At 43.5% G+C, this 24,179-nt stretch overlaps 1 protein-coding gene across 4 annotated transcripts in view; it reads right to left on the bottom strand.

The window, feature by feature from the left end:
• LOC147664064 (uncharacterized) overlaps positions 1–24,179 on the bottom strand; it is a 392,091-nt gene that overhangs the window by 276,809 nt on the left and 91,103 nt on the right. For all 4 annotated transcript variants that reach the window (XM_086950007.1, XM_086950006.1, XM_086950005.1 and 1 more), the window contains one exon: positions 23,396–23,448. In XM_086950007.1, coding sequence (XP_086806133.1) covers positions 23,396–23,448 — 53 coding nt within the window. The remainder of the gene's footprint in view (positions 1–23,395; positions 23,449–24,179) is intronic.

The raw sequence follows: 24,179 nt of genomic DNA on the forward strand, positions 1-24,179 counted from the left end.
GAGGGCCTTGAACTTAGTTCTCTTCTTTACAGGCAGCCAGTGAAGCTCTCGGAGTGTCCCAGAAATGGAGGCATACTTAGGACATCCCGTAATCAATCTGGCCGCCGCATTTTGCACCAGTTGTAATTTCTTTAGAACACCTTCTTGAGCATTGACTAGCAGACCATTACAATAGTCAATGCGGGCCATGATGAGTGCGCTGATCAACGTTTTTGTCATATTCATGGGAAGATAAGGTAGGAGTTTTTTTATCATTCTCAAGGTATAGAATGAGGAGGATACTACCGCGTTGACGTGGTGCATGAAGGTAAGTTTGGTGTCCAGTATAACTCCGAGATTTCTTGCCTTGGTCACAGGGGAAGGGGGGGGGGGTCCCAGGGCATCAGGCCACCATGTGGGAGACCAAGCAGGGGAGAGATTGCCAAACAGCATCACCTCCGTTTTATCGGAGTTTAATTTCAGGCAGTTTCTTGCCATCCAATTACTTATTGCCAGCATTCCCAGATTAAAGTTGGCGGCCACTTCATCTCCGTTTTTGTTTATGGCTAGGACAATCTGGGTGTCGTCGGCGTAGGATGTAACTGCCAGGTGATGGATTTTTATGGTCCTCGCTAAGTCTGACACATAGATGTTGAATAATGTGGGACTTAGCGAGGACCCCTGGGGAACACCACAAGGAAGAGTGAAGGGAGGTGAGTTGAAGTTGCCGAAGGCAACGGATTGAACTCGATCGGTGAGGAATGAGGCAATGAGTTCTTTCGCTGCACCCGTGATGCCTGCCGTTTCGACACGGTCGATCAAAGTGGAGTGATCGACCGTGTCGAAGGCCGCAGACAGGTCCAGCAGAATGAGCACTGCTGATCCTCCACTATCCAGAGACTTCCTGATTTCCTCTGTGGCTTTAATAAGCGCAGTTTCTGTCCCGTGTCCCTTCCGGAAGCCAAATTGTGTTTCGTCCAGGCAGTTGTTTTGATCTATAAAATCTGAAATTTGTGTATTCATTATTTTTTCCACAATTTTGGCAGGGAGTGGGAGGCAGGCGATAGGACGATAATTGGCAACTATCGTCGGATCAAGTGAGCTTTTTTTGATAAGAGGTTTGACAATGGCTTTTTTCCAGATGGAAGGAAAAGTAGTGGACAGGAACATTGTATTAAAAATATCGGTGAGTTCAGGGCTTATAATTTCGGGGAAGTTTTTGAGAATGGCGGGGGGACATGGGTCTTCCGGAGATCCGGAATTCGTGGTGCGTAAGAGATGAGACACCAATTCAGAGGAGATCTGAGAAAATTCTTGGAAGGAACTGAGAGGGTTTGTTCGAGGGGGGTTGGTAGAGTTCATGTCCGACGGAGTTTGGTCATTAGAGGCGGAGTGAGGGTGTCCAGTACCATTGGCATGCGCTTTAAATTGGGAGAAGATGTCCGTGACTTTTTTTTGGAAATGGTTTGCCAGAGAGTTACATAATTCTTGGGTATATGTAATAGGGGTGGATGCTGTTTGTCCAGAGAGACGCGTCACTACCTGGAAGAGTTGTTTGGTTGAGTCTTGAGCAAGATTAATTTGACTGCTATAGTACTTACTTTTCTCCTTGATGATTAGTTGTTTGTAGTTACGCAGCATGATTTTATAGAGGGCTTTTTGCTCTGGGTCGTAGTCACGTCTCCATTTGCGTTCTTGGCGCCTACAGTGTTGTCTTTCCAGTCTAAGAGTATCATTGAACCAGGGTGAGGACTTGATGTTTCTGTTGGAGGATTGTTTCTTAAGTGGGACTGTTTGATCGACAGTGTTTCGGATCCAAGTGGTATAGTTAATGGCAGCTAGTTCAGGGTCAGCCTCAGTGGGTGGTAGGGAGGTCAATAGTGAGGATTGGGAAGCAGGAATGTCGATACTTTTCCAGGCTCTGAATTTATTTAAGGGTGGGGAGGTGTGGAGTCGGGGGGGAGTAGGTTGTAGTGTAAAATCAAAAAGAATAGCAGAATGGTCCGTCCAGGTGAAGGGAAGGAGATCCTTTATTGCTAGGGATTTCTCGCTAGAGAATAGACCGTCGAGGAGATGGCCCGCAGTATGCGAGGAGCCAGTGACCAATTGTGGGAGTCCTATAGTATTTAGTTCAGATAACAGAGCAGTGGTATCAGGATTATCCAATTCGTGAGGACAATAATCAGAGCTTCAGTGAACGACGCTGAAGTAGACCCTGTATTACTAAAATAAGAATGGGATCCGATACTCCCATTGAAAATGGCCACATAGTATATTACGGTGGCTCCTCCGTGTTGAACTATAAGCACAGTTGCCTTAACGCAGGTAAAAATAAATTAGTAAACTACAATAAAAGTCAAAAGATTTCTTGGAAAACAAAATAGATAACTGTGGAAATTCTGTTCTCCTCCTCAGAATAAAGGTATTACATTATCAGAAGAAACAGATTGATACAAGGTTCCAGTAAGCATGGGCGGAAAATCCGTTCCGCGCGCGGATTTTGCGGATTTTCGATTAATTCGCAATCCGTGAACTCTCGCGAATTTACCGAAAATCCGCAAATTCGCACGCAGCGGATTTTTTTTCTTGGTGATACAATATTGCGGCATGCGGCGTTCACTTACCGTCATTCAGCGTTTGCCGAGTTGTTTTTCTCGATATTTTGCGAGTGCTGCACCATTTTGGATCTTGCTGCGGGATCCCGCGGGAGTTTGGCGACGCATCGCGAGAGTTCGCAATTCCGAACATGTAGGTGCGCGGGCAGCAACAATCTCGCACTCACGAAATTACAAAATTTGCAATTCTGCACAAGAAATCCACTAGCAAGCAGCATAGGCTTTCTGAAAATGATGATTTTTATCAGAATAACTCCTCAGGTTGACATTTGCCTGCACTTTTTTGGATTTGAGGCCTTTTGACTTTCTTTGGATCACTTTTGGATTAGAAATCAACTTTCACATGTAAGTTTGTTTGGGGCTTTACAGTTGCTGTTCTGCAGAAAAACGAGTTTTGCAAAACTGAAAGCACTCAGCAGGTGCAAAAGTTCACTCATCATTAGTAACCATTCCCTGTAGTACTTCCTGAGGGGCCCCTCCAGAGTTCAGTTGCCTATGTTTGTTTGGGGCATTACAGTTGCTGTTCTGCAGAAAAACGTTGAAAGCACTCAGCACAGCAGGTGCAAAAGTTCAAACTCATCATTAGTAACCATTCCCCGTAGTGCTTTCTGACTGGGGCCCCTCCAGAGTTCAGTTGCTAGTTGCAACAATTCTATGACCCTGCTCTGACCCTCACAGCAGGCTCATAGAATAGCTACAAGTAGGCCACAAAGGTCCTGGAAAAAAGTTGCACTGCAACAGAAAGCAAATTACAGATAAGGAAGCAGGTGCCAGACTGGAATTTTAAAACAGTGACACATTAATAAATCAACCCCAAATTAATTCATGTCAGTTGAAGCAGGGCAGGTGTGCTTGCTTTTCCCCCCCATAATCTACAGTGATGAACCAGAGGGTGGGATTGATGTACCAGAGGGTGGCATGGGTGAAACAGGGTGGCAGTGTTGAAACAGAGGGTGCTGTGAACCTGTGATGATGAACCAGACGTAGAAACAACATAGTCGCGACCGTTGCGAGCCGACAAGTAAGTTCGCAATTGCGAACTGGTACAAAACCCTCGCGAACGGGCAGAAACCCTTGCGAACACAAAAGAAAATAAAAATCCGCAAATTTGTGAGAATTTGCGGATTTTGCGGATTGTGAGTTCGCAAATACGCAAATTCGCGAACGCCAGATTCGCAAAATTCGCCCATGCTTAGTTTCCAGTCGATTTAGAAGTCTTTTAATTTATAAAAAAAGCTTCAAATCAAGGTATTTGTTTACAAATTCTGGGTAATTTTGAAGACAGTTTATAACTCAACTGTCCTCCCCCCTTTTTTTCTATTAAAACAAGAGTGTGTATGGGAGGGACTAAAGGGTTGTCCCCACAAAATAACAGGTCAAGGAGTGTACAGGGCTAAGAGAACAAGAGAAAGAAAAAGAAATGCTATGTATGTATTACTGTATATCTTTTTTATAAGGCATCTAAAATACTGTTTTTTAAATTTTTTAGATTACAAGTCAATTGTCAAATGTCCTGATGAAGGTGTGACTATTGTAAACAAACACCGAAACGCCGCGTCGACTCTTTCTTTTGACTGTCTTTTATCACAAATTTTTCATTATGTGGAAAATTATTTTTAATGCTTTTTAATTTTAATAATTTAGAATGTAACCCTTAAGGGAGGTATCATAATAAATTGTGTTAATTGTTTTTATATCTTTGGTGGATTTGCTTATTGACTAATGTTTGGGTATACATTATGAAAAGTGTTCTATATTTCTTTGCCATTATAATTTAATTGAGAGTTAGGACTCCCCTAAGACCAATATCCCCTCACACGTCTTTTCTTAGTCAGTATTCCTGACCCCTTTTGCAAAAACAAACCACAGGGTCTCTTTTTTGACATTGTTCACTCCCCTCCCTGTGTAAATTACCAGGGAAACCTTCCAATAAATTTGTTGTGCAAAAAAGGTATTGCCAATTAATTTTATAAAAAGCCTTTTCTGCATCTGATGCTAGAACTCCAGCTGGAAAGGGGAATAATGACCCGGCTTCAATTGCATGAAATAATAGTCTAGTATTAATTGTTGAATATCTATTTTTGATAAAGCCAGACTGATCCACATGAATATTATAAGGAAGTATAAAAGCTAACCTAGTCGTAATAGTTTTAGCATATAGTTTACAACTTTGATTTATTAAAGAAATAGGGCAATAATTTGTAACCCAAGAAGGGTCTTTATCCGGTTTCAGGAGGACAATAATCAGAGCTTCAGTGAACAACGCTGAAGTAGACCCTGTATTACTAAAATAAGAAAACAAAGAAAGCAAGTGGGATGAAAGGTGAGGTGAAAATTCCTTACAAAATTCCACAGGACCAGGAGATTTCTTTAACTTTAGCGATTTTAAAGCTGAAATTATTTCCTCTACATTAATAGGAAGTTCTATCTGCTTGTGAGATTGTAGGTAAACCACAGGCTTCCAAAAAATTACCACTATGCACTGTATCATTAGAAGGTGGTTTATTATATAAATCTGAATATTAGTTCATAAATTCCTTAATTATATTACATGAGATAAAGCAATTGAACCATTTGTAGAGTGAATAGCATTAATTTGATTTGTGTCATTTTTTATACAGAGAAAGTTAGCTAAAATTCTACCAGATCTATTGACACTAAAACAAAATGTAGCTTTGTTTTTAGAGATTTGTAGGCCATCTCTATTGCTTAGAATAGAATTCAGTTCATAATGAAGTTTCTGTAATTTTACCTTATATTGGTGGTTGTTTTCATGTGGCATAATGGAAATAGATTGTCCTCTAAAATATGGTTTAAATGCGTCCCATCTATTAGTAATAGATTTAGAACCTTCAGAATTGAATGAAAAATACTCATGAATGGCCCATAAAGGTTAGGGTTTGTTTTTGTCATTAAAAACAATATTGGTATTCATGCACCAGCGACATTGACCATGTTGACGGGAGTCTCCAGATAAAATGCATGGTATTACAGCATGGTCAGAAATATCTATATTCTGAATAGTGGGATTAGAAATGGAGGAAATTAGACTTCAGGAAATTAAAAAACAATCCAACCTAGAAAAGGAGCTATGAGGATTAGGAAAAAAAGTAAACTGTTTATCTGTATGATTATTTAGACGCCATACATCAACCATTTTGGTAATTTTAAAGAAGGATTTGAGAGAGAAAAATGCTTTTGGAGGACAAAATTTGGATTGGCAGATTCTATCCAGTAATGGATCAGTAATCAGATTAAAATCCCCTCTGATGGTCAGAGGAACACTACCCAATTTTAGAACCGCTGAAGTAAATCTGGACCAAAAATCTGGTTCGTCATTTGTATGCCGATATACATTGAATAGGTGGAAAACCTTATTGTTGATTTTAATACTGTCCATAATGAAGCGACCCTCAGAATCAGAACATTTACGTCTAATCTGGACATGTATTTTTTTGCAAAAAGAATTGCTACCTCATTTTTCCTATTTAAAGCCGGAGATGAAATAATAGCCCCTAACCATTTTTTATTCATATAAGATAAAATGTTATCATCTACATGAATCCCTGAAGTAAACAAATATTTTCTTTATGCCTAGCTAAATATTCTAAAAACCTTAGTGTGTTTAACAGGGCCCCGTAAACCCTTAACATTAAATGAAACAATTTTAATACTGTTAACACTCGACATTCTGAAAAAGGATAAAGATAGATAAAAGGATAGATCTGAAAGATAGAATTAAAAAAAGAATAGTAGCTCTAATATCAAGACAGAGAAGAAACAAAGGACACCAATTGACAACAAAAATAACAACTATACAACATAGAAACATATTTAGTACTCTTGATCACACACAGGCATGCCCAGAATGACCTACTCAACATTCCCTTATAAGATACTCAAAATGCTAGCAACAAAAATTCTAATGACATTAAAGTCAGGTAGTCGTCTCATTTGTTTCCATGGAAGACTGTGGCTGTAGATCTAAAAAGCGGCAATGATCCTCAGGGTGTTGAAAAGACTTAGAAGACTCATCTTTCCAAATTCGCATTGTTGACGGATCAATAAATATTTAATAACCAGCATTTCTCAGCCTGGGACGAAGATCCGCAAATTCCTTCCCGAATCTAAATGGTGATGACATAAAACTTTGAATATCATTTGACAAGACTTATCTTGTCTTGGGTAGCTGCGAGAAGGGATTCTGTGCGCCTTATCAATCTCAAATTTGTCAGGAAATTTTATACCTAAAAGGCCAGGAAGTACGTTTTTTAACTATACCCTACAATCATTACACTCCACATCTTCCAGTAAATAAAAAAATGTACAGATTATATTGCCTATTGCGATTTTCCAAATCCAGCAATAATTTATTAAATGGTGCTATTTTATCTGCAATAGGTATAAGATGGTCAATTTGAGCTTTATTGACCTTAATTTTATAGCATTGTCAGAGACTTTCATGGAGAGACCAGCCATGTCTTTATGCTAATTTTTATCTCAGCCGCTATATTGTCTGTGTTGGAAATTACAGCATGTAACTCACCAGCAAAGTAGATAATGAAGGCTCATTACTATACACTTATTCAAACTTCACTGGTGGAGCAGAAATATTTAGCTTTTGTAGTAGACATAGTTTGGGAATGCTTGCCATCCATATTCAAAATATAAATATATATGTAAAAATAAAGGAGCAAGCTAGACAAAATATTAAGTAAGTAATTGAAATGGCCTAGGCCTCCGCCTCGCCCTTTCCTGGAATTCACCCCAACCTGACAGGAAATTCAGAAGCATTAGCTCCCAAGACACCAGAGAGCAGATCACCTTGTGTAGTTCCAGTAAAACGTCATGGCGATGCACAAAAAGCTAGAGGCCAAAGAGAATTCCTGATCAGAAACCTCTTCGTTATTTTTAAACTTTACACGCTTGCCTTAATCACCACAGAATCGTCGATAACGGGCACACTCCACTGCAGCTCAGCGGGAGGCAGCCATCTTGATCAGCGAGCAACACAACAGCAGATGCTTACTTTCAGTGCAGCAGCTATTATTCCTGTTCGCGCCACTTTTCCACTTTAAGTCCTAAAGTTAGGAGTCCTAACTTTACTACTACTAAATTGAGAAAAATTCTAATTTTAAGACTTTCGGTATTCACAGAAGACATTTAGGAGTCCTAAAGTTAGGAGTCCTAACTTCTGTGAATACCGAAATGAGTAAGTTCATTCTGTGAATACCAAAAGTAGTAAGTGCATTCTGTGAATGCCAAAAGTAGTAAGTTCATTCTGTGAATACCAAAAGTAGTAAGTGCAATCTGTGAATACCAAAACAGTAGTAAGTTTAGGATTGAGTCTTAAGTTCATTCTGTGAATCGGGCCCTCTGACCAGGTCATGTACCATACACCATCTGACACATCTGTGGCCTCCGATCTCATGTCTTACCCTCTCCTCCTACCACCTCTGGTGACTGCCGAAGATTCGATGGGGACTGCATCTAAACCAGGAACCTGTATGGGCTGACCTGTTCACAGAACAGTCCTCAAGGCTGTGGTGGCCCTTACTCAAGACCAGGGCAGTGACAAGTCCTGCTCCCCTTTGAAGCCTACCTCCACATTGGACAATGGATGAGACTCTCTTTTTTGCTCACCTGCTACTTCCCTACCGTATACAAACAATATGTGTGAGACCCAATACAGCCTTGGAGGCTTGGGCAATCAGTGAATTATCTGTTAAGTGTGCCTACAAGGGATTCTCTTACTTTCACACAATTCAATCACTAATAGTCAAGCAATGAAAATAAGCTGTAATCAGTAGCTTACATTTCGTTATTTTAAAATTAAATTGGCTGTTTCAATTTGAACAAATCTATCACAGACTAATTCGACATGTGTATACTTTTTTCAAAATACAAATTTATGATGAAAAAATTGTTGAAGGGTACAAAAAACGAATGCATATAAATATATATCACAACATGTGGCGACTCAGACTTATACATACTTTGTTATTACACACATCTCATTGTCGCCCACGTGGACACCTATTTCAAAGAAGTTATGCAACAGGAAAAAGTAACTACCTTGGTGGCTGGATGTTCACCTGCACAACGTGACCCCTGCCTCCTTCCAGACAGGTGGATGGGTGTAATGTTGAGTATAATGTTATTGACACTGTATCTCTCTTTCACTTTGCATATCTGTCTTGCTTTGAGATGATTGCTTTTGACCAACTGTGCTTCGCTTAGTCTGTACATTGCTTTTGTCTGCAGTAAGGTTATATTACATGAAGGGCGGATTGATGTGGATAATGTTCTAGGTGCAGCATTTTCTTTTTATTTTGCATATTTGCTCTGACCAGTTGCCTTTCATTACGATATGCTTTGTATCTTCCCACTTTGCCATGTTTTTTTGCCCAAACATCTCACTGTGTTGTGCGATATTATGTTCTATTGCGTTGTTACTGGCTGTTGGCATTCTGATGGCTTGTTGATATTCGCTGACTTCATTCTGTAGAGCTATATGTGCACCCACCTTCTCTCCTGGTCAATGGGTTCCCTTGGCCAACTGTACCTCTGGCTCCCTAGACCCACTGGGGCTTTAACCACACCATTCTATTACTTATCTGGGCCCTCCTCATCCCCCCTCGCTGCACCCCGCCTTCAGTCCACTGCTGAAGTTGATGCCATCTTGCCCCCTGATGTTCCCCTTTTCCGTCCCCCTTTCCAACTGGAGTGGCCACAGCAATGACGATCCTCTAAATTTACCCCCATCTTTCTCACTCCCGAGTACCCTGAAGGACTGGGCTATTCTAAGGCCCAGCGGTGCCAGGGAACAACACCTGAAACCTTTGTGGGTTACCTGTTCCGGCGTACAAATCACAGAGACACGGGACACTTCCTTCGGCGTCAAAGATCAAGGTTTATTTACTGCAGGGATTGCATCAGTGGATCGCTCCTTTTATACATATTTGTAACTTTTGTTACAGCCTTGCAGGGGCCAGGGGCAGGCACTGGGCAGGGCTTTGCTGCGGGGGTTGGGGCTGTGCGCGCCAGAGGAAGTGACGCGTGCGCAGATTGCATGCAAATGCATTGCACGCGCATTTTCTCTGCTGCCCACCCCTGCATAACCGCACGTCCGCACTCCGCACCTCTTCCCTCGCCCGCCCACAAAAGTTACAATTTACAACGGCAAGTCCCGGACTCTCCCGCCCAGGCGACGCCCACTGGGGCCCTGATCCGCGCCGCGCCTGGGGAAGTGGAATTAATTTGTTCTTCTGAATCTTACTTCTTTTCTTTAATTAACTCAGTGCCACTGCCTGACAGTAATACACAGCAGCGCCACACTCTGTGCCTGCCAGAGAGTCATCACCACGCACCAGTCAGTGCGCACGCAGACAGAGACACGCACAAGTCTAAAAAATGAAAATGAGGCAGAGAACAGGTGCACTTTAATGCCGAGTGATAGACCCGGCCCCCATAATTAAGTGCCGGTGCTGAGCACCGGCAAGCTCCGGCTCAAATTAAGCTCTGTAGAAACCCCTGCCACTGCCAACACAAACAGCCTGGATATAACCCCTGCGAGTGCTCACAGTCACTGCTCAGCAGGTGAGGGCGACCTGGGTGCGAGGCGAGCGAGGCAGGGCAGGGCCAGAGGCCTGGCAGTGGGGTGAGATTGCTTATTTAAATCCTCATATCTTTGCGAAAATGTGTATGTCTCTAGAAATCTCAGAGCTAGCCCAGAGGAACGCAGCATTTCACTGTTGGAGAGTTTCATAAACTTAATGTGTCTTTTAACAAAATTAAATAAGACAAAAATAATGCAGGTAGAGCATAAACGAGGGATAACATGAGAGCGGAGGCACTCGTGCTCTGACGCCCTTATTATAGATTATACTAATGGCTCGAATTTAAAAAATGGCACTACAGAAGCTACATTCATGCTGACTGAAAGAAGACACCAGCTAGGAAATTACGTACTGAATCTTGCCAGCACTGATTCTTATGGAGCCAAAATACAGGATTATTTTTCCCACATGCTGAAATTTGGTCGATGAAAAATATGGAATGTTTATGATTAACACTGCCAGCTTCAAAACTTATCGCTAATGTAAATTAGATTTTAGTTTTCCTTCCTCGTTATGCTCTTTTGTAAGCCAGAAATAAATATACTTTAATTGTTTCGTGAGTAAATGCAGATTTGAATACTCTTGAGTAACACAAAGTACAAATAATTATGCATATTTTCATTGGTGTATATTGTTAGTCTCAACGCTTATATGCAAAATTATACATTATACCCGCATTGATATTTCGATCCGTTTGTCTTTATAGACCAGCATTCCTAAAGTCCATAAACAAATAGCGAGACATGTGTGGTGAGTTTATGTATCTTGCAAGGCATACCGTTGATTCTTCAAAGTGATTAGGGTAAGCAGGCGGCCTCCCGAGAGCACATCTGAACTGTTTAAGATTCCCTTCATCCAACGGCACAGCTTGCTACCTGTCAGGAATTGGAATTGTCAGACAACAGCTGGTAGAAAGCCCATGGATGCTCCAATTTTCACTCTCTCATCAAACATGCTTTGGGATGCAGCCACAAACAGCTTTATTCAGGTGTGATGTTGTACACTTTGTGAGGAGAGTTGTTCTCGATTGTTAAAAATCACATGCTCCAGCCTATTGAACCGTGGTCCGTGGCGTGAAGTGAGCGTGATTAATTTACTGGTGGTGGCCAGACCAGTGAGTCGGGTTTTTTAACTCTGTGATTGGTCGACCCGACCGACCGACTCTACCTACCACTGCTACAGCAGCGCTGGCGCTGCCCTGGAGGCAGGGACAAGATGGCCTGGGGCGGTGGGGCCTGGCCCTGGGGGTAGGCCGGCGCCGGCCGAATTTGAAATAAGGCAGGCAGCTGAGGCGGCAGGTGAGTGAGGTGAGGCGAGGCAAGGCAGGGCTGGCAGGGCCTGGGGGCGGCGGGGGCCGCAGGCACAGGATTACGTGTTTTTTTTAATTATCAATAATTTACTGGTGGTGGCCAGACCAGTGAAAATGTGGGTGGAGCCAATATAGTAAGTGGGTGGAGCCAGTGGATGAGGTGGGAGGAGCCAGAGAAAAGTAGGTGTGGCCTCTGGCAAACATTTGAGCACCTGCACTTCATTTTTTACAAATTAAGCACTGCATGTAGTGATGTGTCCGTGAAACCAATCCAGCATCTCCTGTAGGATAGGCCCAGTGCCCCCTATCCATCCAAAGTCTGTCAAAGTGTGGGGTTTTCAGTAGCAATGTAGGTGGGGTGAAATGGGGAGAAAAGCATGCGGGCCCGGTGTAGCATGCCCTCTGTTCACTTATAATACAAGGGGTATTTTGTTACAGATATGTGGATCTCTGAGATTGGGGTGGGGGGATTGTGGTCCCTCACGGTGGCCTGTCATCTGTCTTCATGGTCAATCTGCTCAGGCATGCATCCTAGGCTTCCCACTGGGGTGTTGTAGTTTTAGTGAGTGCCAGGCTGTGACCTCTGCAGCCTCCTACTTGGACAGGCTCCACAGCCAAATCTGTGTTAGTGAGGCATCTGGAGATTTCCAAGCCATTGCTATGCGATGTTTTGCTATTACATAAGCCTGTTAAATGAATATCGTGACATACTTGCTGTTGCGCGTACAAGGTATGATCCCCAGGATGCAATGTAGGGGTTCGATAGGGAAGATACGACCTGTAATATCTGTCAGTAGTAACAGCCCCTCTGGCCAGAATCATCCAGTCACAGGGCACGCTCACACATATAAAAAACATAGTGGGAGATAGGGGACAGGTCTAGAGAGTATGCGTTGAAAACGCATGGGCCCGATAGGTCTGATGTAGGTAACTGAATTAGGTATACTCAGTCGGGAATTCCTGGACGTTATAGACACCATTGTCTAGCCGTAAGGTCCTGGCCGCAGAGTTGGTCCATTTGTCCTTAAGGGTGGGTAGTATTGTGGTGAGGGTATCCAGGCCCTATATGTCACTGTGATAGCCTGTCTATCACTGTGTGTCTGCAAGGGCAGAAAGGGTTCGGACTCTGTTCGTTCTGGGCCCCATAATGTCCATATTGTGGTCGTCAATGTGTTATAGGCCAGGAACTGCCCCTCTTCCATGTTGTACAAGTCCCTAGGTTCCTGAAAGGTCAACTGGGTTTTTTGTGCATGGACGATTGCCCAACATTAAGAGGCCTGCCTCTTCCCATGGGCTGACGTTTTGGGGTTTCGGCACCTTCTGAAAGGCCGAGAGCGCCCCCAGTGGAATTTTCAGACGAGTATGATGATGAGTCGAATTTTGACTGGACATTCTTGTGCTAGCAGTGTTTAGCTGCCCTGGTCAGGTATCCCATGGTTAGGATGTCGTGTCAGGGGTCCTTAACAAGTCCAGTTTAAGTCTCTCCTTATGATCGTCTTCTCAGGGTTATGGGCATCAGAGAACCAAAGCATTGGCCACTGTAACTGAGCCGAACGTAATAGAGTTCACAGCTAGGTGCTCCATTCCTCTGTGCTCCAGAGGAGCATACAGTTTATGAACTGCCACTCTCTTCCATTCTGACCCCCAAATCAAGTCGGAGATGATAATGTTCAGGTCCCTAAAAAACACTCCTGGCTAAGTAAACTGGTATGCTGAGAAGTGGTGCAACAATCTAGTTAGCACCAGCATTTTGGCTATCGTCGGCCTGCCCATGGGTGATAGTGGCAGGGAACCCCAGAAGGTCAAGGAGCGGCACAAGCCAGCCACCACCATCTCCAGGTTTCCCTCTATAAGGTCATTCTCAGAAATATAAATTTTTACCCCAGATATTCAATGACATTCTCTTTAACACTTCCATTAAGTAGGGCCATCAGAAGGTGTTGAAAGCCTTCTCAGTATATGAGGATAAGGTTGTGTATGGTGGGTTCGCTTGAGGGTTCTCTTCCATGAGTCAGAAGAGGTGTCTCATGTTAAGGAATGTATTCATCCCTGGAATTAAGATGTTCTGATTGTGAGCCAATGGTTTTGTGAAAAACTCTATCTTGCAGTGCTTGTCGCATGCCCCAATGTATTAGGCAGTTGTGGTCAGAAAGTGTGCTGCCTTGGTGCCTGTTGACTGAGACATAGGGTTCCATGTTGGAGTTACAAAAGAATAGCTCTATTCTGGTATGTAGTTGATGGACTGGTAAGAAAAACGAATATTCTCCTGTGGTAGGGTGTATGGAGCACCAAATGGTGTGCATGTGCCTGTGGCCAAGCCAGTCTTTAAAGGAGCATGCAGTTTTATCCGCTGCCCTGTAGTGGAGGAAATTACCTGTCCAAGGAGGTATGATTTACAGAATTAAAGTCTCAGCCCAATATGCTCAGCATTGTTAAGTCATGTACAAGTGTGTTTGTAGATAAGTTTGCTAGAAATTGTTGGTTACCATTGGGCGCATATAGCAGCATCAGGGCTATCGGTGCTCTGTCAAGTACCCCCTCCATGTATCAATGTAGCTTCAGGGTCCACTACATTGTGGTTTATCAGCAGGGGTACCCCTGGGTACACCCAGAAGAGTACCCTCCTGGCACATGCCGAGTAGGAAGTACCATCTATTTGGCCCCTCCATCTCTTTTGCAGCTTAAATATTTCTGTGGAGGTTATATGTATTTCTTGCAAGTATGCAATGTGTCTGCCTGCACCTTAAGTAGGAATATATTTGGTGGCAATGCCTAGAGGTGGCAATTTCTGGCAATTCCAGGACATGATGTTATACAAGGTATGGAGTAGCCCTCCCCCAGGAAGAGTTCCATGTTGGGGCCCTCCTCTCCCTCTAGAAGTCCCCCTACACGGATATTATTCCACCGTGGTTGGTGCATTGAGTCTTCCGCCTGAGCATGCAGCAGGGAGAGTTCTGCCTGAAGCACCATGATGTGAGGTTGCATCTCCGATATCGAGGGGTGCATATCAGCCAATGTGGATTCATGTGCCTCCACTTTGTCCCGTAGATTGGCTTGATCAGCTTGTAGGAGCCCCACATATATCACCAGAGTTTCCAACTCAGGTTACAGAGTGAGTTTCATCTCTCTTATGTGTTGTAGTAATTAATCGGACTGGTCAGTCTGTGCCTGCACAGCAGAGGACGAGATGCCATGTACTCCCTCCGGTGGAGAGGGGACAGGGAAGAATGTGGTTCACTTCCTCCCTCTGACCCGCCCTTGTGATGCTGCTGCTTCACAATAGTGCTGAGTTCAAGTTTTTTATTTACTTAACATATGCATTGTACTTTTAACTAATTTAACCAGCGTTACCACCATAAGGAAAGGGTGGTGGAGCAGGTGGGGCTGTGCTGTAGGCGTTGCGCAGGTGGAGAATACACTACAATGAAAATAATAAAACATACCTTTTGCCACCGGAGGCTCCAGCGTCGTGTCTTGTCTCACCACCTCTCCTCTTCCTGCTGCTGGTCCCAGCAGCCCCTGGGACAGACTCCTGCAAAGAGGAGCGTGGGGAGTGGTCTAAGCAGGCAGGAAAGACGTTCTGCTCAGACCATGGAGTCTGGGGGGTTTCTCCAACTCAGCGCAAACCTAAGTGCGCGTGTGTGTTTTGGTCGGCCTGAGACGGCCGACCAAACACACATGAGCACTTAGGGAGTGGAGTGGACGTTGCACTCCTCTTACCCCACATGCCTGAGCCCTCCGCCTCCCAACACCGCTGGCTCAGAGCCGGCAAATGTGAAATAAAATGATGCAGGAACATCGTTTTATTGTACGTTTGCTGGCTCTGAGCCAGGCAGTGGGCAACCCTCCTCCGCCATTGGGGAGGAGCTGCCACTGAATGTAACACATTTTTTATACATCCAAGTTTTTTGACTTAGAAACAGACAACCTGGCGAAATTCATCCAGGCTGGAATGAAAGGGTTCTGCTGCCCCTTCCCTCCTGCCACTTCAGACAAATGACGTATGTACATGATTACAGGACCAGCTCTTTCTGCTTGCCAGCTAGGCACCTGTAGGGAAGTAAAACTGCTAAGTATGTATGCACAAGAGCTTCCAGACCCATCTAATGCAAATTTCACTGCAGCAGACAAATAAATGAATCTTTGTGGAACCGGGAAAGGAACTGGTCAGGCAGGTTTATCAGGAAACTGACCGGAGATTGACACTGTTGACTTAAAATATCTTGGTAAATAGTATACTCATTTTTCCGAGTAATGCCATGAATAGTATTCTAAGTATTTTGAGTATATGCCCTGTGACCACCTGCAGTACCTTCCTTGACCTGCCGTGCGGCAGGATGCCAAAAGCTGTAATGCACACTAGTTAAATGTTCTCACGTCACCGAAGTTGAGTAGTAAAAGACAATCATGATTGGGCTTTAGGCGGCTCCTTAGTTGACTTGGGCCCTGGTGCTCTTGCACCTGCTGCACTATTGATATCCAAGGTATTGCCCGTGTAACTGCTTGTTGCCCACGCCATTGGACCAGTGTGTTTCTGAAGCTGTTCTGTTCGTGTGATGCAGAGGCGCAACTAGAGTCAAATTTCGAGGGGGGGCTGATTCTTTAGGCAAAAGGCAGAGTGGATTTGCAGGGGCTCTAAGCAGGAGGGAAACATCAAAGTCTCATTAACAAGCAAAAGGTCTTTAAAAGACCTGTGAAGTACTCGGGTGCGGCTGTGTGTGCCCGGGAAGCTGTCTCATACCGGGCTGACACACACGAGGGCGGGGGGGGGGGGGGGGGGGGTGGGGGTGGGGGGGGGGGGGGGGGTTTGGTGGAGGTGTGAAGCTGAAGCCCTTTGAGTCCAATGGGCGTTGCGCGCCTGGTGTGATGAGAGTATGAGGTAATTACTTGCAGCACATGTACCGGGTGGTTCAGCAGGGAGTCAGTGCCTCTCACCACAGTGCACGTCCTCCTTTCCTTGGAAGATAAAACTATGCTAAACGAGGCAGCGAAACAAGCAGTTTCATCGTGAAATGTATCTGACTGTAGACTGGACAAGAGCAGCGTAGCAAAGATTGCCATTCTTGGCAATTGCTATAGACTTGATGAAGTTTAGAAAAGCGACAGCGCCATCTAGTGGCAAGTAGTCTACCAAACAACCTGCAAGAGTGATGTAAATAACCAGGATAAATGTAGGGTGGTTGATGGAAGCGGTATGGGGCGTGATCAAAACTAGAATGCATGGTTTCTGCCAACACCAGCATTAGACAGCAAAGGCAGCGGCCTCTTAGGAAAGATTCTAGGCCTCTATTCCACTTGTGATGGCCAAAATTGATTACTTTGACATCATCAGAGATAGTTGTAAACAAATGGTGCCTGATCAATGTCTATGTTCCTCTAAACTGCTTGTTCAGTCAGTTTGGTACATTCTCTCATAGAGCTTGTTTTCATAGGTTTTCTCTTAAACCTGTATTGTTATATTATAAAACAATCAATCCAGAAAAAAACATTTGACAAGCATTGGCAATGCAAATGGATCTGGCTTAATTAGTAGTAAAAAAAAAATGGGACCCCCGGTTTCTATATGGTTACTGGGACAGGGCAATACTGCACATGCGATTCGTAACTTCAGTCTACTTTTTTATTCAATATTTTGGAAACTTCTCTCATGAATATGCACGTAAGGCTCAGACGATATGGTTTGTTTTGAATAAACATGCGGGCATATGCTTGCAAGAATAACATTAAATCTAGCAGTGAATAACCGTCTAACAGTGGTACTGTACAAAGTGTACCCTTGTTTGTTTTAAAGTTCCAGCATGGCTGCAACGTTTAGAGTCAAGGCCTTGGAATGGTTGATCAAGGATATACTAAGGCCAATACCATATCATGATAGACGGCTGATTTAGAGCCAGTACCCGTGCAGGATGTGATGGATTGCAGAATAAAGGAGAGAGAAGCAAATGGCCCAGCCCATTGGCATGGTCTGTAATTCGCTGTAAAAATAATATAAAGAGAAAAGTCAGAAAAAATTAAAGGAAACCTATAAAGGAAAAACCACCACTGGCACTGACGCGCACACATTTTCAGGCAGATGTGCACCTGATATCAGACAACTGCTGCCACTCACAGGGCAAGGCAGTCAGTGAGTGATGTGGGTTCATGGATGGAAGTTGAGTGCACATGACACGCATACAAACAAGTGGCAGAAGAAGACTTCCCCAAAGCCTCTCTATGTATGTTTATGTATATATATAAATGTAATGTATATATTTTTTATTAATTATAATAATTGCAACCACCTGGCAAAGAACTAACCCTGTCAGAAGAAATTCTAACCCGAATTATAGGGGTGCAAACCTTCTACAGCTAAACTTTGTCAAAATCGAAAATCAGAACTCAAATCCTTGATTACAAGGCTAATCTGGTAGATGTCTTGTAAAAGGAAATGCCTACAGGCTTTAACTAATATTAGTCACAATCCACCCTTAAAAGACTTTTGGCTTTAACACATGCATTTCATAATACATAAATCAGGCCTATTGCTTTTGTCATAACTTTTCATAATAATCTGATTAGACCACTGGCATCTGACCTACCTTTTCCCAATGAACCTATCATGACTATAACTTTTATTATTGGCTTATCACCATAACCAACTACTGCATTCAGCTAAGGCTTTCCCACAAGCCATACAACCAGTTTACCTTAATAGAATTACAAGTATGTTCAAAATGACAGCAGTCAAAGCATAGTACATCACTCCTAAAAGGTATGCAACGGTTACCACGCATATTTTACAACGCGGTACCGTTAGAACGCTACTTTTACCACGCAGGTCGTTACAACGAAATGCGCTGGGGGGCGCTCAAGGATAGTAAATACTTTAATTTACTATCCAACTCTTTTCCCTAGAGTCCACGGGGACTGGAGTTGGAATAGTAAATTAAATAATTTACTATCCAGCGCCCCTCCACGCAAGTCGTTGTAACGACTTGCGTGGTAAAAGTAGCGTTGTAACGGTACGCGTTGTCAAAGTACGTGTGGTACCGTCATACATCCCTCCTAAAAGGGCCAAATAAGAATTAACATAGTGCAAACGTCTATCGCCATAGTTTGTTGTAGAGTTTCATCAATAAGAAAAACCTTGTCTCCTATTATAATCTCTGACATTCCATGCCACAAAATACATGCCTACAGGCTTTAGCACAGTGTGATAACAGTCCAATCTAAACAGATAAAGCCTTTAGCACAATATGTAGTAAGGGTTACCAGCATTGTCATAACATTTTATAATAAACAGCTCAAACCTTTGCAATCTGGCAATCTTCATAATGAGCCAATGAAGCCCTCAACCTTTACCATAGGCCTGACACCATAACAAACACTGGCCCACTGAAATGCAAATATGGTGGAAATTATCTTGTTTACAGTTATAAAATTACAAATATGTACAACATTATAAATGACAAACCAGTTTGCAACCCCTCTCAAAAAAGCCTAACATGGATTGACACAGTCAAAATCAAAGGGGATGACAAACATCAAAAACCATCGGCTACTACGGTAATAAGTGATACTCCAAGAAAAAATATATGTGTCTCTGTAGCCTTTACCATAAAATACACATTGACTTTAACATATGCTTTTCACAATAAATATGACCTTTATGGGAACATTTCACAATAACCAGATCACGCCAATACTGATGATAGGTGGCTTGCCATGATAATCCACTAAGTCCTGTTGTATTAATGCAAGCACTCTTTTTCATTGGAAACATACAACTTCTGCCCACTCAAATGGTGTATTTAAGGCAAACCACACGAGGCCAGAGTTTATGTCCCCCCCTCTCAGAGGTACTTCTGAAAGCTCTTTTTCTGTAGATCACATAATATCTGGCGACAGCTGTGCAACCAAGCCAGATCTAAAATTCCGGCCCTTTATACCATGAATTAAAACAATATCTACTGTAAATGCCACTAAGCATACTGTGTGAACAGTATGTATAGGAAGAGTGACCAGAGGTGAACTATGATTCAAGGCCTGTGTGACGCAATGCGATTAGTAACACAAACAGAAACAAGCATTGACAAAGCTAATTGGTCTAAGATCTAAAATGCTGAGCTCTTGGCTTTTGCCAATTCGTTTTGGAAATCACACATATGCACATGCATCACAAAATGTGCATGTATAGCGGCCGCGGGCCTTCTTGTTATGGGTTTTCTGTAAAAGAAAATCTAGTCCAAATAGTCTGCTGGTGCTCACCCATGCATGCGTGTGCATGCAACGTAGCACACTGTGGGCATTTTTTATTCACTTTTAAAAAATGGCTGATGTCTAAGTTATAACACTAATTTAAAATGTCACCAACTCTCAGCCTGCTCTCCTACTGTGATACTCAGTGTCCAGCCACCATTTGCTCCAAATTTGTTGTCTCTCTAAGCTGCGCCTCTCCACAAATGCCTTTTCTTTTGACTTATGCGCTGGGGACCAGAACTATCCTTCAAGACAGATCAGATGTAACAGGGTTTTGTTACTGGCATCCGGGGTAACAGCATTGCAGAGTACAGATGCACCGCCAGACAGGTTGGTTGGAGCTTCTTCGCTGAGGTGCACATGGCGGCTTCAAACCTTCTTATTCCTCCTGTTTGGTCCTGTTGGACACAAATCTCAATACTTGAAAAAATTCTCTCACTCATTGGCAATTCTGGGTGCTCACCAAGTTTTGAGAAAAGACAAGGGGTTGATGAGCAGTGATCTCCAGAACCAATGCTGAATCTTTGGTCCATCATTCTTGGTTTTCCTTACCTTAAATGCTCCTCAATTTTGTTGATGTATTTTTTAATGTCTTGTACCTACACACCAGATTTCCCGGAAGGAGCGCGACTAGGTGACTGGCGTGGCTCGTGGAGCACAGAGGACATCAAGATTAAGGTGTCCTCAAGCCGAGGTTTTGGTGACAGGACTCGCTCCATCATAGAGACGGGTTTGCACACAAAGGAACTTGACACATTTCTTGACTAGATTTAACCAGTGGACTTCTAGTAGTGTTTCAATTAATTGGTCCTGAGGAATTCCAGAGTATCAATTCGAACTCCTAAGCATGAAACATGTCGACCACTGAATAGAGTAGGTGACTGCTATAGCGGACCATTGAGCCGCATCAAGCAACCACTCTCATTTTGTTTTTATTTAGGTGGCTTACCACTATATTAAAAAAAATTGTGGACTACCCAACCTATTTTAACTTCACCCTAGCACATCTACACTCCCTCACCCCTTAGGGCCCTCACCCCCACTACACCATACGGCAGGAATAAAAGATCCCCGACAAAGATCCCCTGCAAAGGGTGCCCGCTGGGTGTTGCACCGCCGACTCAGCGAGGGGCAGAGCCATATGATGAAGCATGACACCCAGCTTGCTGGGTGTGTGAGGCTCTTAAATTCCGAATAGGAGGATCCCCCTCCGGTGTGTCTTCACTCACTTTTTCTGTTGTCTACTGTCCCGTTCATGATTTTTACCCAGGGGAACTATGCATCACTTTTGTTGAACATTGTACCTACACAGGTCACTGCTGTACATAGTGTGCATATGGGGTTATAGATCTTGCATTGCCTCTCATGGTGCTTCTCTCCCACATCACAGCCCTGCATCTGGCAGACCTTAGTGAGTAGACCAACTCATAGGCGACAACCCCAGGCCCCAAAATGGGCACAACATGAATCCAAGCCTTATAGTTTGTTAGATGTTTGTCACCTCAGAAGCCCATCCATAGCAAATTATATATCGCACATCACCCTAAAACATTACATATAAGACTTAACTCATGGCACCACCATGCACACAAGGTGGCTGCAAGACAGTTGCCTTAGAAATTTCTACCGGAATGTTACATCCAGAACAGATTGACCAAACAACAGCACATATTAGATACAACTTCCAACATCACCATGTGTCAGCCATCCTTTAGAAGATAACCTAAATTTATCAAACCTGTTTACAAATAGAAAGACATCAAAGCCACATCATGAGCAATGATGCCTCCAAACGTTAATATCCGCATGAAGCCGAGCAATGAACAACAGTACACCCCCAGCAGAACCAAAACCAATTGAAGTGACCTTCAGCACGTGCTCTACAGAGATGCATACAGGTTCTAGCGGACTGTTCAAGATAGTGGTTTACTCTAACATTGCTGCCCGCTATCCAACAAGACTTAAGTCTAAAAAATAAGAAATAAGACCAAATGGTTATCAATAGACCACTTTTACTATGGTCTGTGAGAATCCCATAACCATAAAGGGTGCCCATATTCCAGAAGCACTTTGGATCATAGAAAAGGAGGCAATGAACTATCGAAATATACATGACATTACATTGCACTTTGCTTCTAATATCATGTTTTATCCCCAGGGTAGTGTTCTTGGATTCATTTCTCAAGACAGGGCTCGTAAAGGAGGATATTTGCTAACTTAGGAATTCTACATATGGACAAAATTTCTGACTTCAATGAGATTTCAATACCTTTTCACCATGGCAGAGCTTCTATCACTTCACCTCAACTAAATAAATAGTTGTCCTCCTAAGTCCTACCATGGGACCATACTTACTTATGCCCCTGACATGAGTAAATCTGTGTGCATTCCGCAAGTGGGAAAATATCTGTAAGGATGCATGTAAATACCCACAAACCGATGACTTTATTGGTGTACACATACTTTTGCATGTAGCCCACCTAAGAATTCACCTAAATCTGTGTCTACTTTGCAAATCCGTGAATGCCTTTACAACTGTGCCTTTTTTCAATCTTGATTATTTTAATCGGGTTTTAGAATTTCTCTGTGTGCACTTACATTTAGAGGGTACACCATGCTTCAAGAACTGTGGACCTCATTGTGATGGCGGTGAGACCGCCACCGTCAACCCGGCAGTGGCGGTCCCACTGCCTTTGAACCCAGCATTACCGTCCGCTGCATTATAATGGCGGGCGGAAGTTGGCGGTTGGAGAGTCTGACCGCCACGGATCCGACAGGACCATTGAACGGTCCACTATCCCGACACTGGTGGCGTGCCCGCCAGGCACTGCCATAGGGATTACATTGTCCCTTCCCACCAGCCATTTCAAGGCGGTTTACCTGCCATGAAAAGGCAGGCGTAAAGGGACATTCGGGGCCCGTAGCAGGCCCCCTTCCCACTGGCTCTCTGACATGGGCACTGGGGCCCCCTGCATATCCCTGCACCTTGTGGCAGGCACTGCATGGTGCCTGCCACATAGTGCAGGGATATGTACAGACAGGGGCGTAACACAGGCCCCCACAGCCCCCAGGGTGCAGGGGGCCCAAGCTGGAGGGGCCCATCCAGCACTGTACTCTGGCCGGAGCGCTATGCATTAAATCCGGAGCGGCCCCTCCATTTAGATTGCAGGGGGGGCCCCTCAAACTTTCATTACGCCACTGTGTACAGAGTATATATTTTGTACTGCGGCGTGTGCTGCAGCCCGCAGCACATGCCACAATACAAAAGATACACATTGTGACTGCCTTGAAGGCGGTCACATCATGATACCGGTTGCGGGACTGCTGACAGCTAGTCGGGCAGTCCCATTTCCGAAAGGGATGGCGGACGGACATAAGTCCAACCACCATCCTAATCAGGCCCTGTGTCTCTTGAATGTTTAGACTAAAGTACTCATGCTGCATAACTTATAAGAAACAAACACTTATCAAAATAATTGTTCTTGTTTATCTTCAATACATCATTTACACCTCCTGTACTTTGAGGGCTAATCAATCAAGTAGGTATAAATTGCCACAAACAATGCATCCTATTAGTGCTTATCTCCAAAGTACAACATCTTGACATCGATTTAATAGCCACAGAAGTACAATACCTGCTTTTGTTCTTTAATGGTCTCTGGCAATTGGTACTGTCAGTTGTGGATTTCTGTAAAATTAAGCAGTGGTGTTAGACAATGTTTTGAATGCACCAATGAAAAATTCAAAATTAACACCACCTTCACTTTTCCATTATTAATAATTAGCCTCAGAAAATAACCCATTTCATCTCTACTCCCTAAAGAGTGTCTGTTAAACAAGAACTTGTGTTGATGACTTAGGTCTATGTAACAGGCCTATGTTAGACTTGGCATCTTTGCAGTGGTTTCCCTTGACTTTTTGCCTCTACCTCCTGTATTTATGATGCTGTGCTGGATTTCGTTTTTGCTGACTAAGATGCTTTGGGCACTTAGACCCTGCTGATCAGTGTCAAAGTGCAAGTGCTCCCTGTGTTAATTGTTGTTACAATTGGTTATCCCTGATTGGCAAACCTGTTTCCTGGTAAGTCCCTAGTAAATTGCACTGAAGTCACTCAGACCTGCCACTGCAGTGTCTCTGGGTAGTTGTTAACTGCCATGTCAACTTGGCAAGTTCACCCACTTGCCAGGCCCTATCCTTCCCTTTTTCTACATGTATGGTAGGCCCTGGGCAGTGTAAGGTAGGACATGTACTGGTGTGTGTGACATGACCTGATACTGAAATACTGGCAATTTCGTTTTTCACTATTGGAAGGCTATCTTGCCTCAGAATAGAATGGGAAATGCTTTGTAACACCTTACAACTATAACTTCTCCTTGGGACAAGATAGATAGTTTAGGCTCTCTGAAATCAGAATTTAAT

The sequence above is a fragment of the Lissotriton vulgaris genome, unplaced genomic scaffold (genome assembly GCF_964263255.1).
Source record: "Lissotriton vulgaris unplaced genomic scaffold, aLisVul1.2 SCAFFOLD_829, whole genome shotgun sequence".
Lineage (NCBI taxonomy): Eukaryota > Metazoa > Chordata > Amphibia > Caudata > Salamandridae > Lissotriton > Lissotriton vulgaris.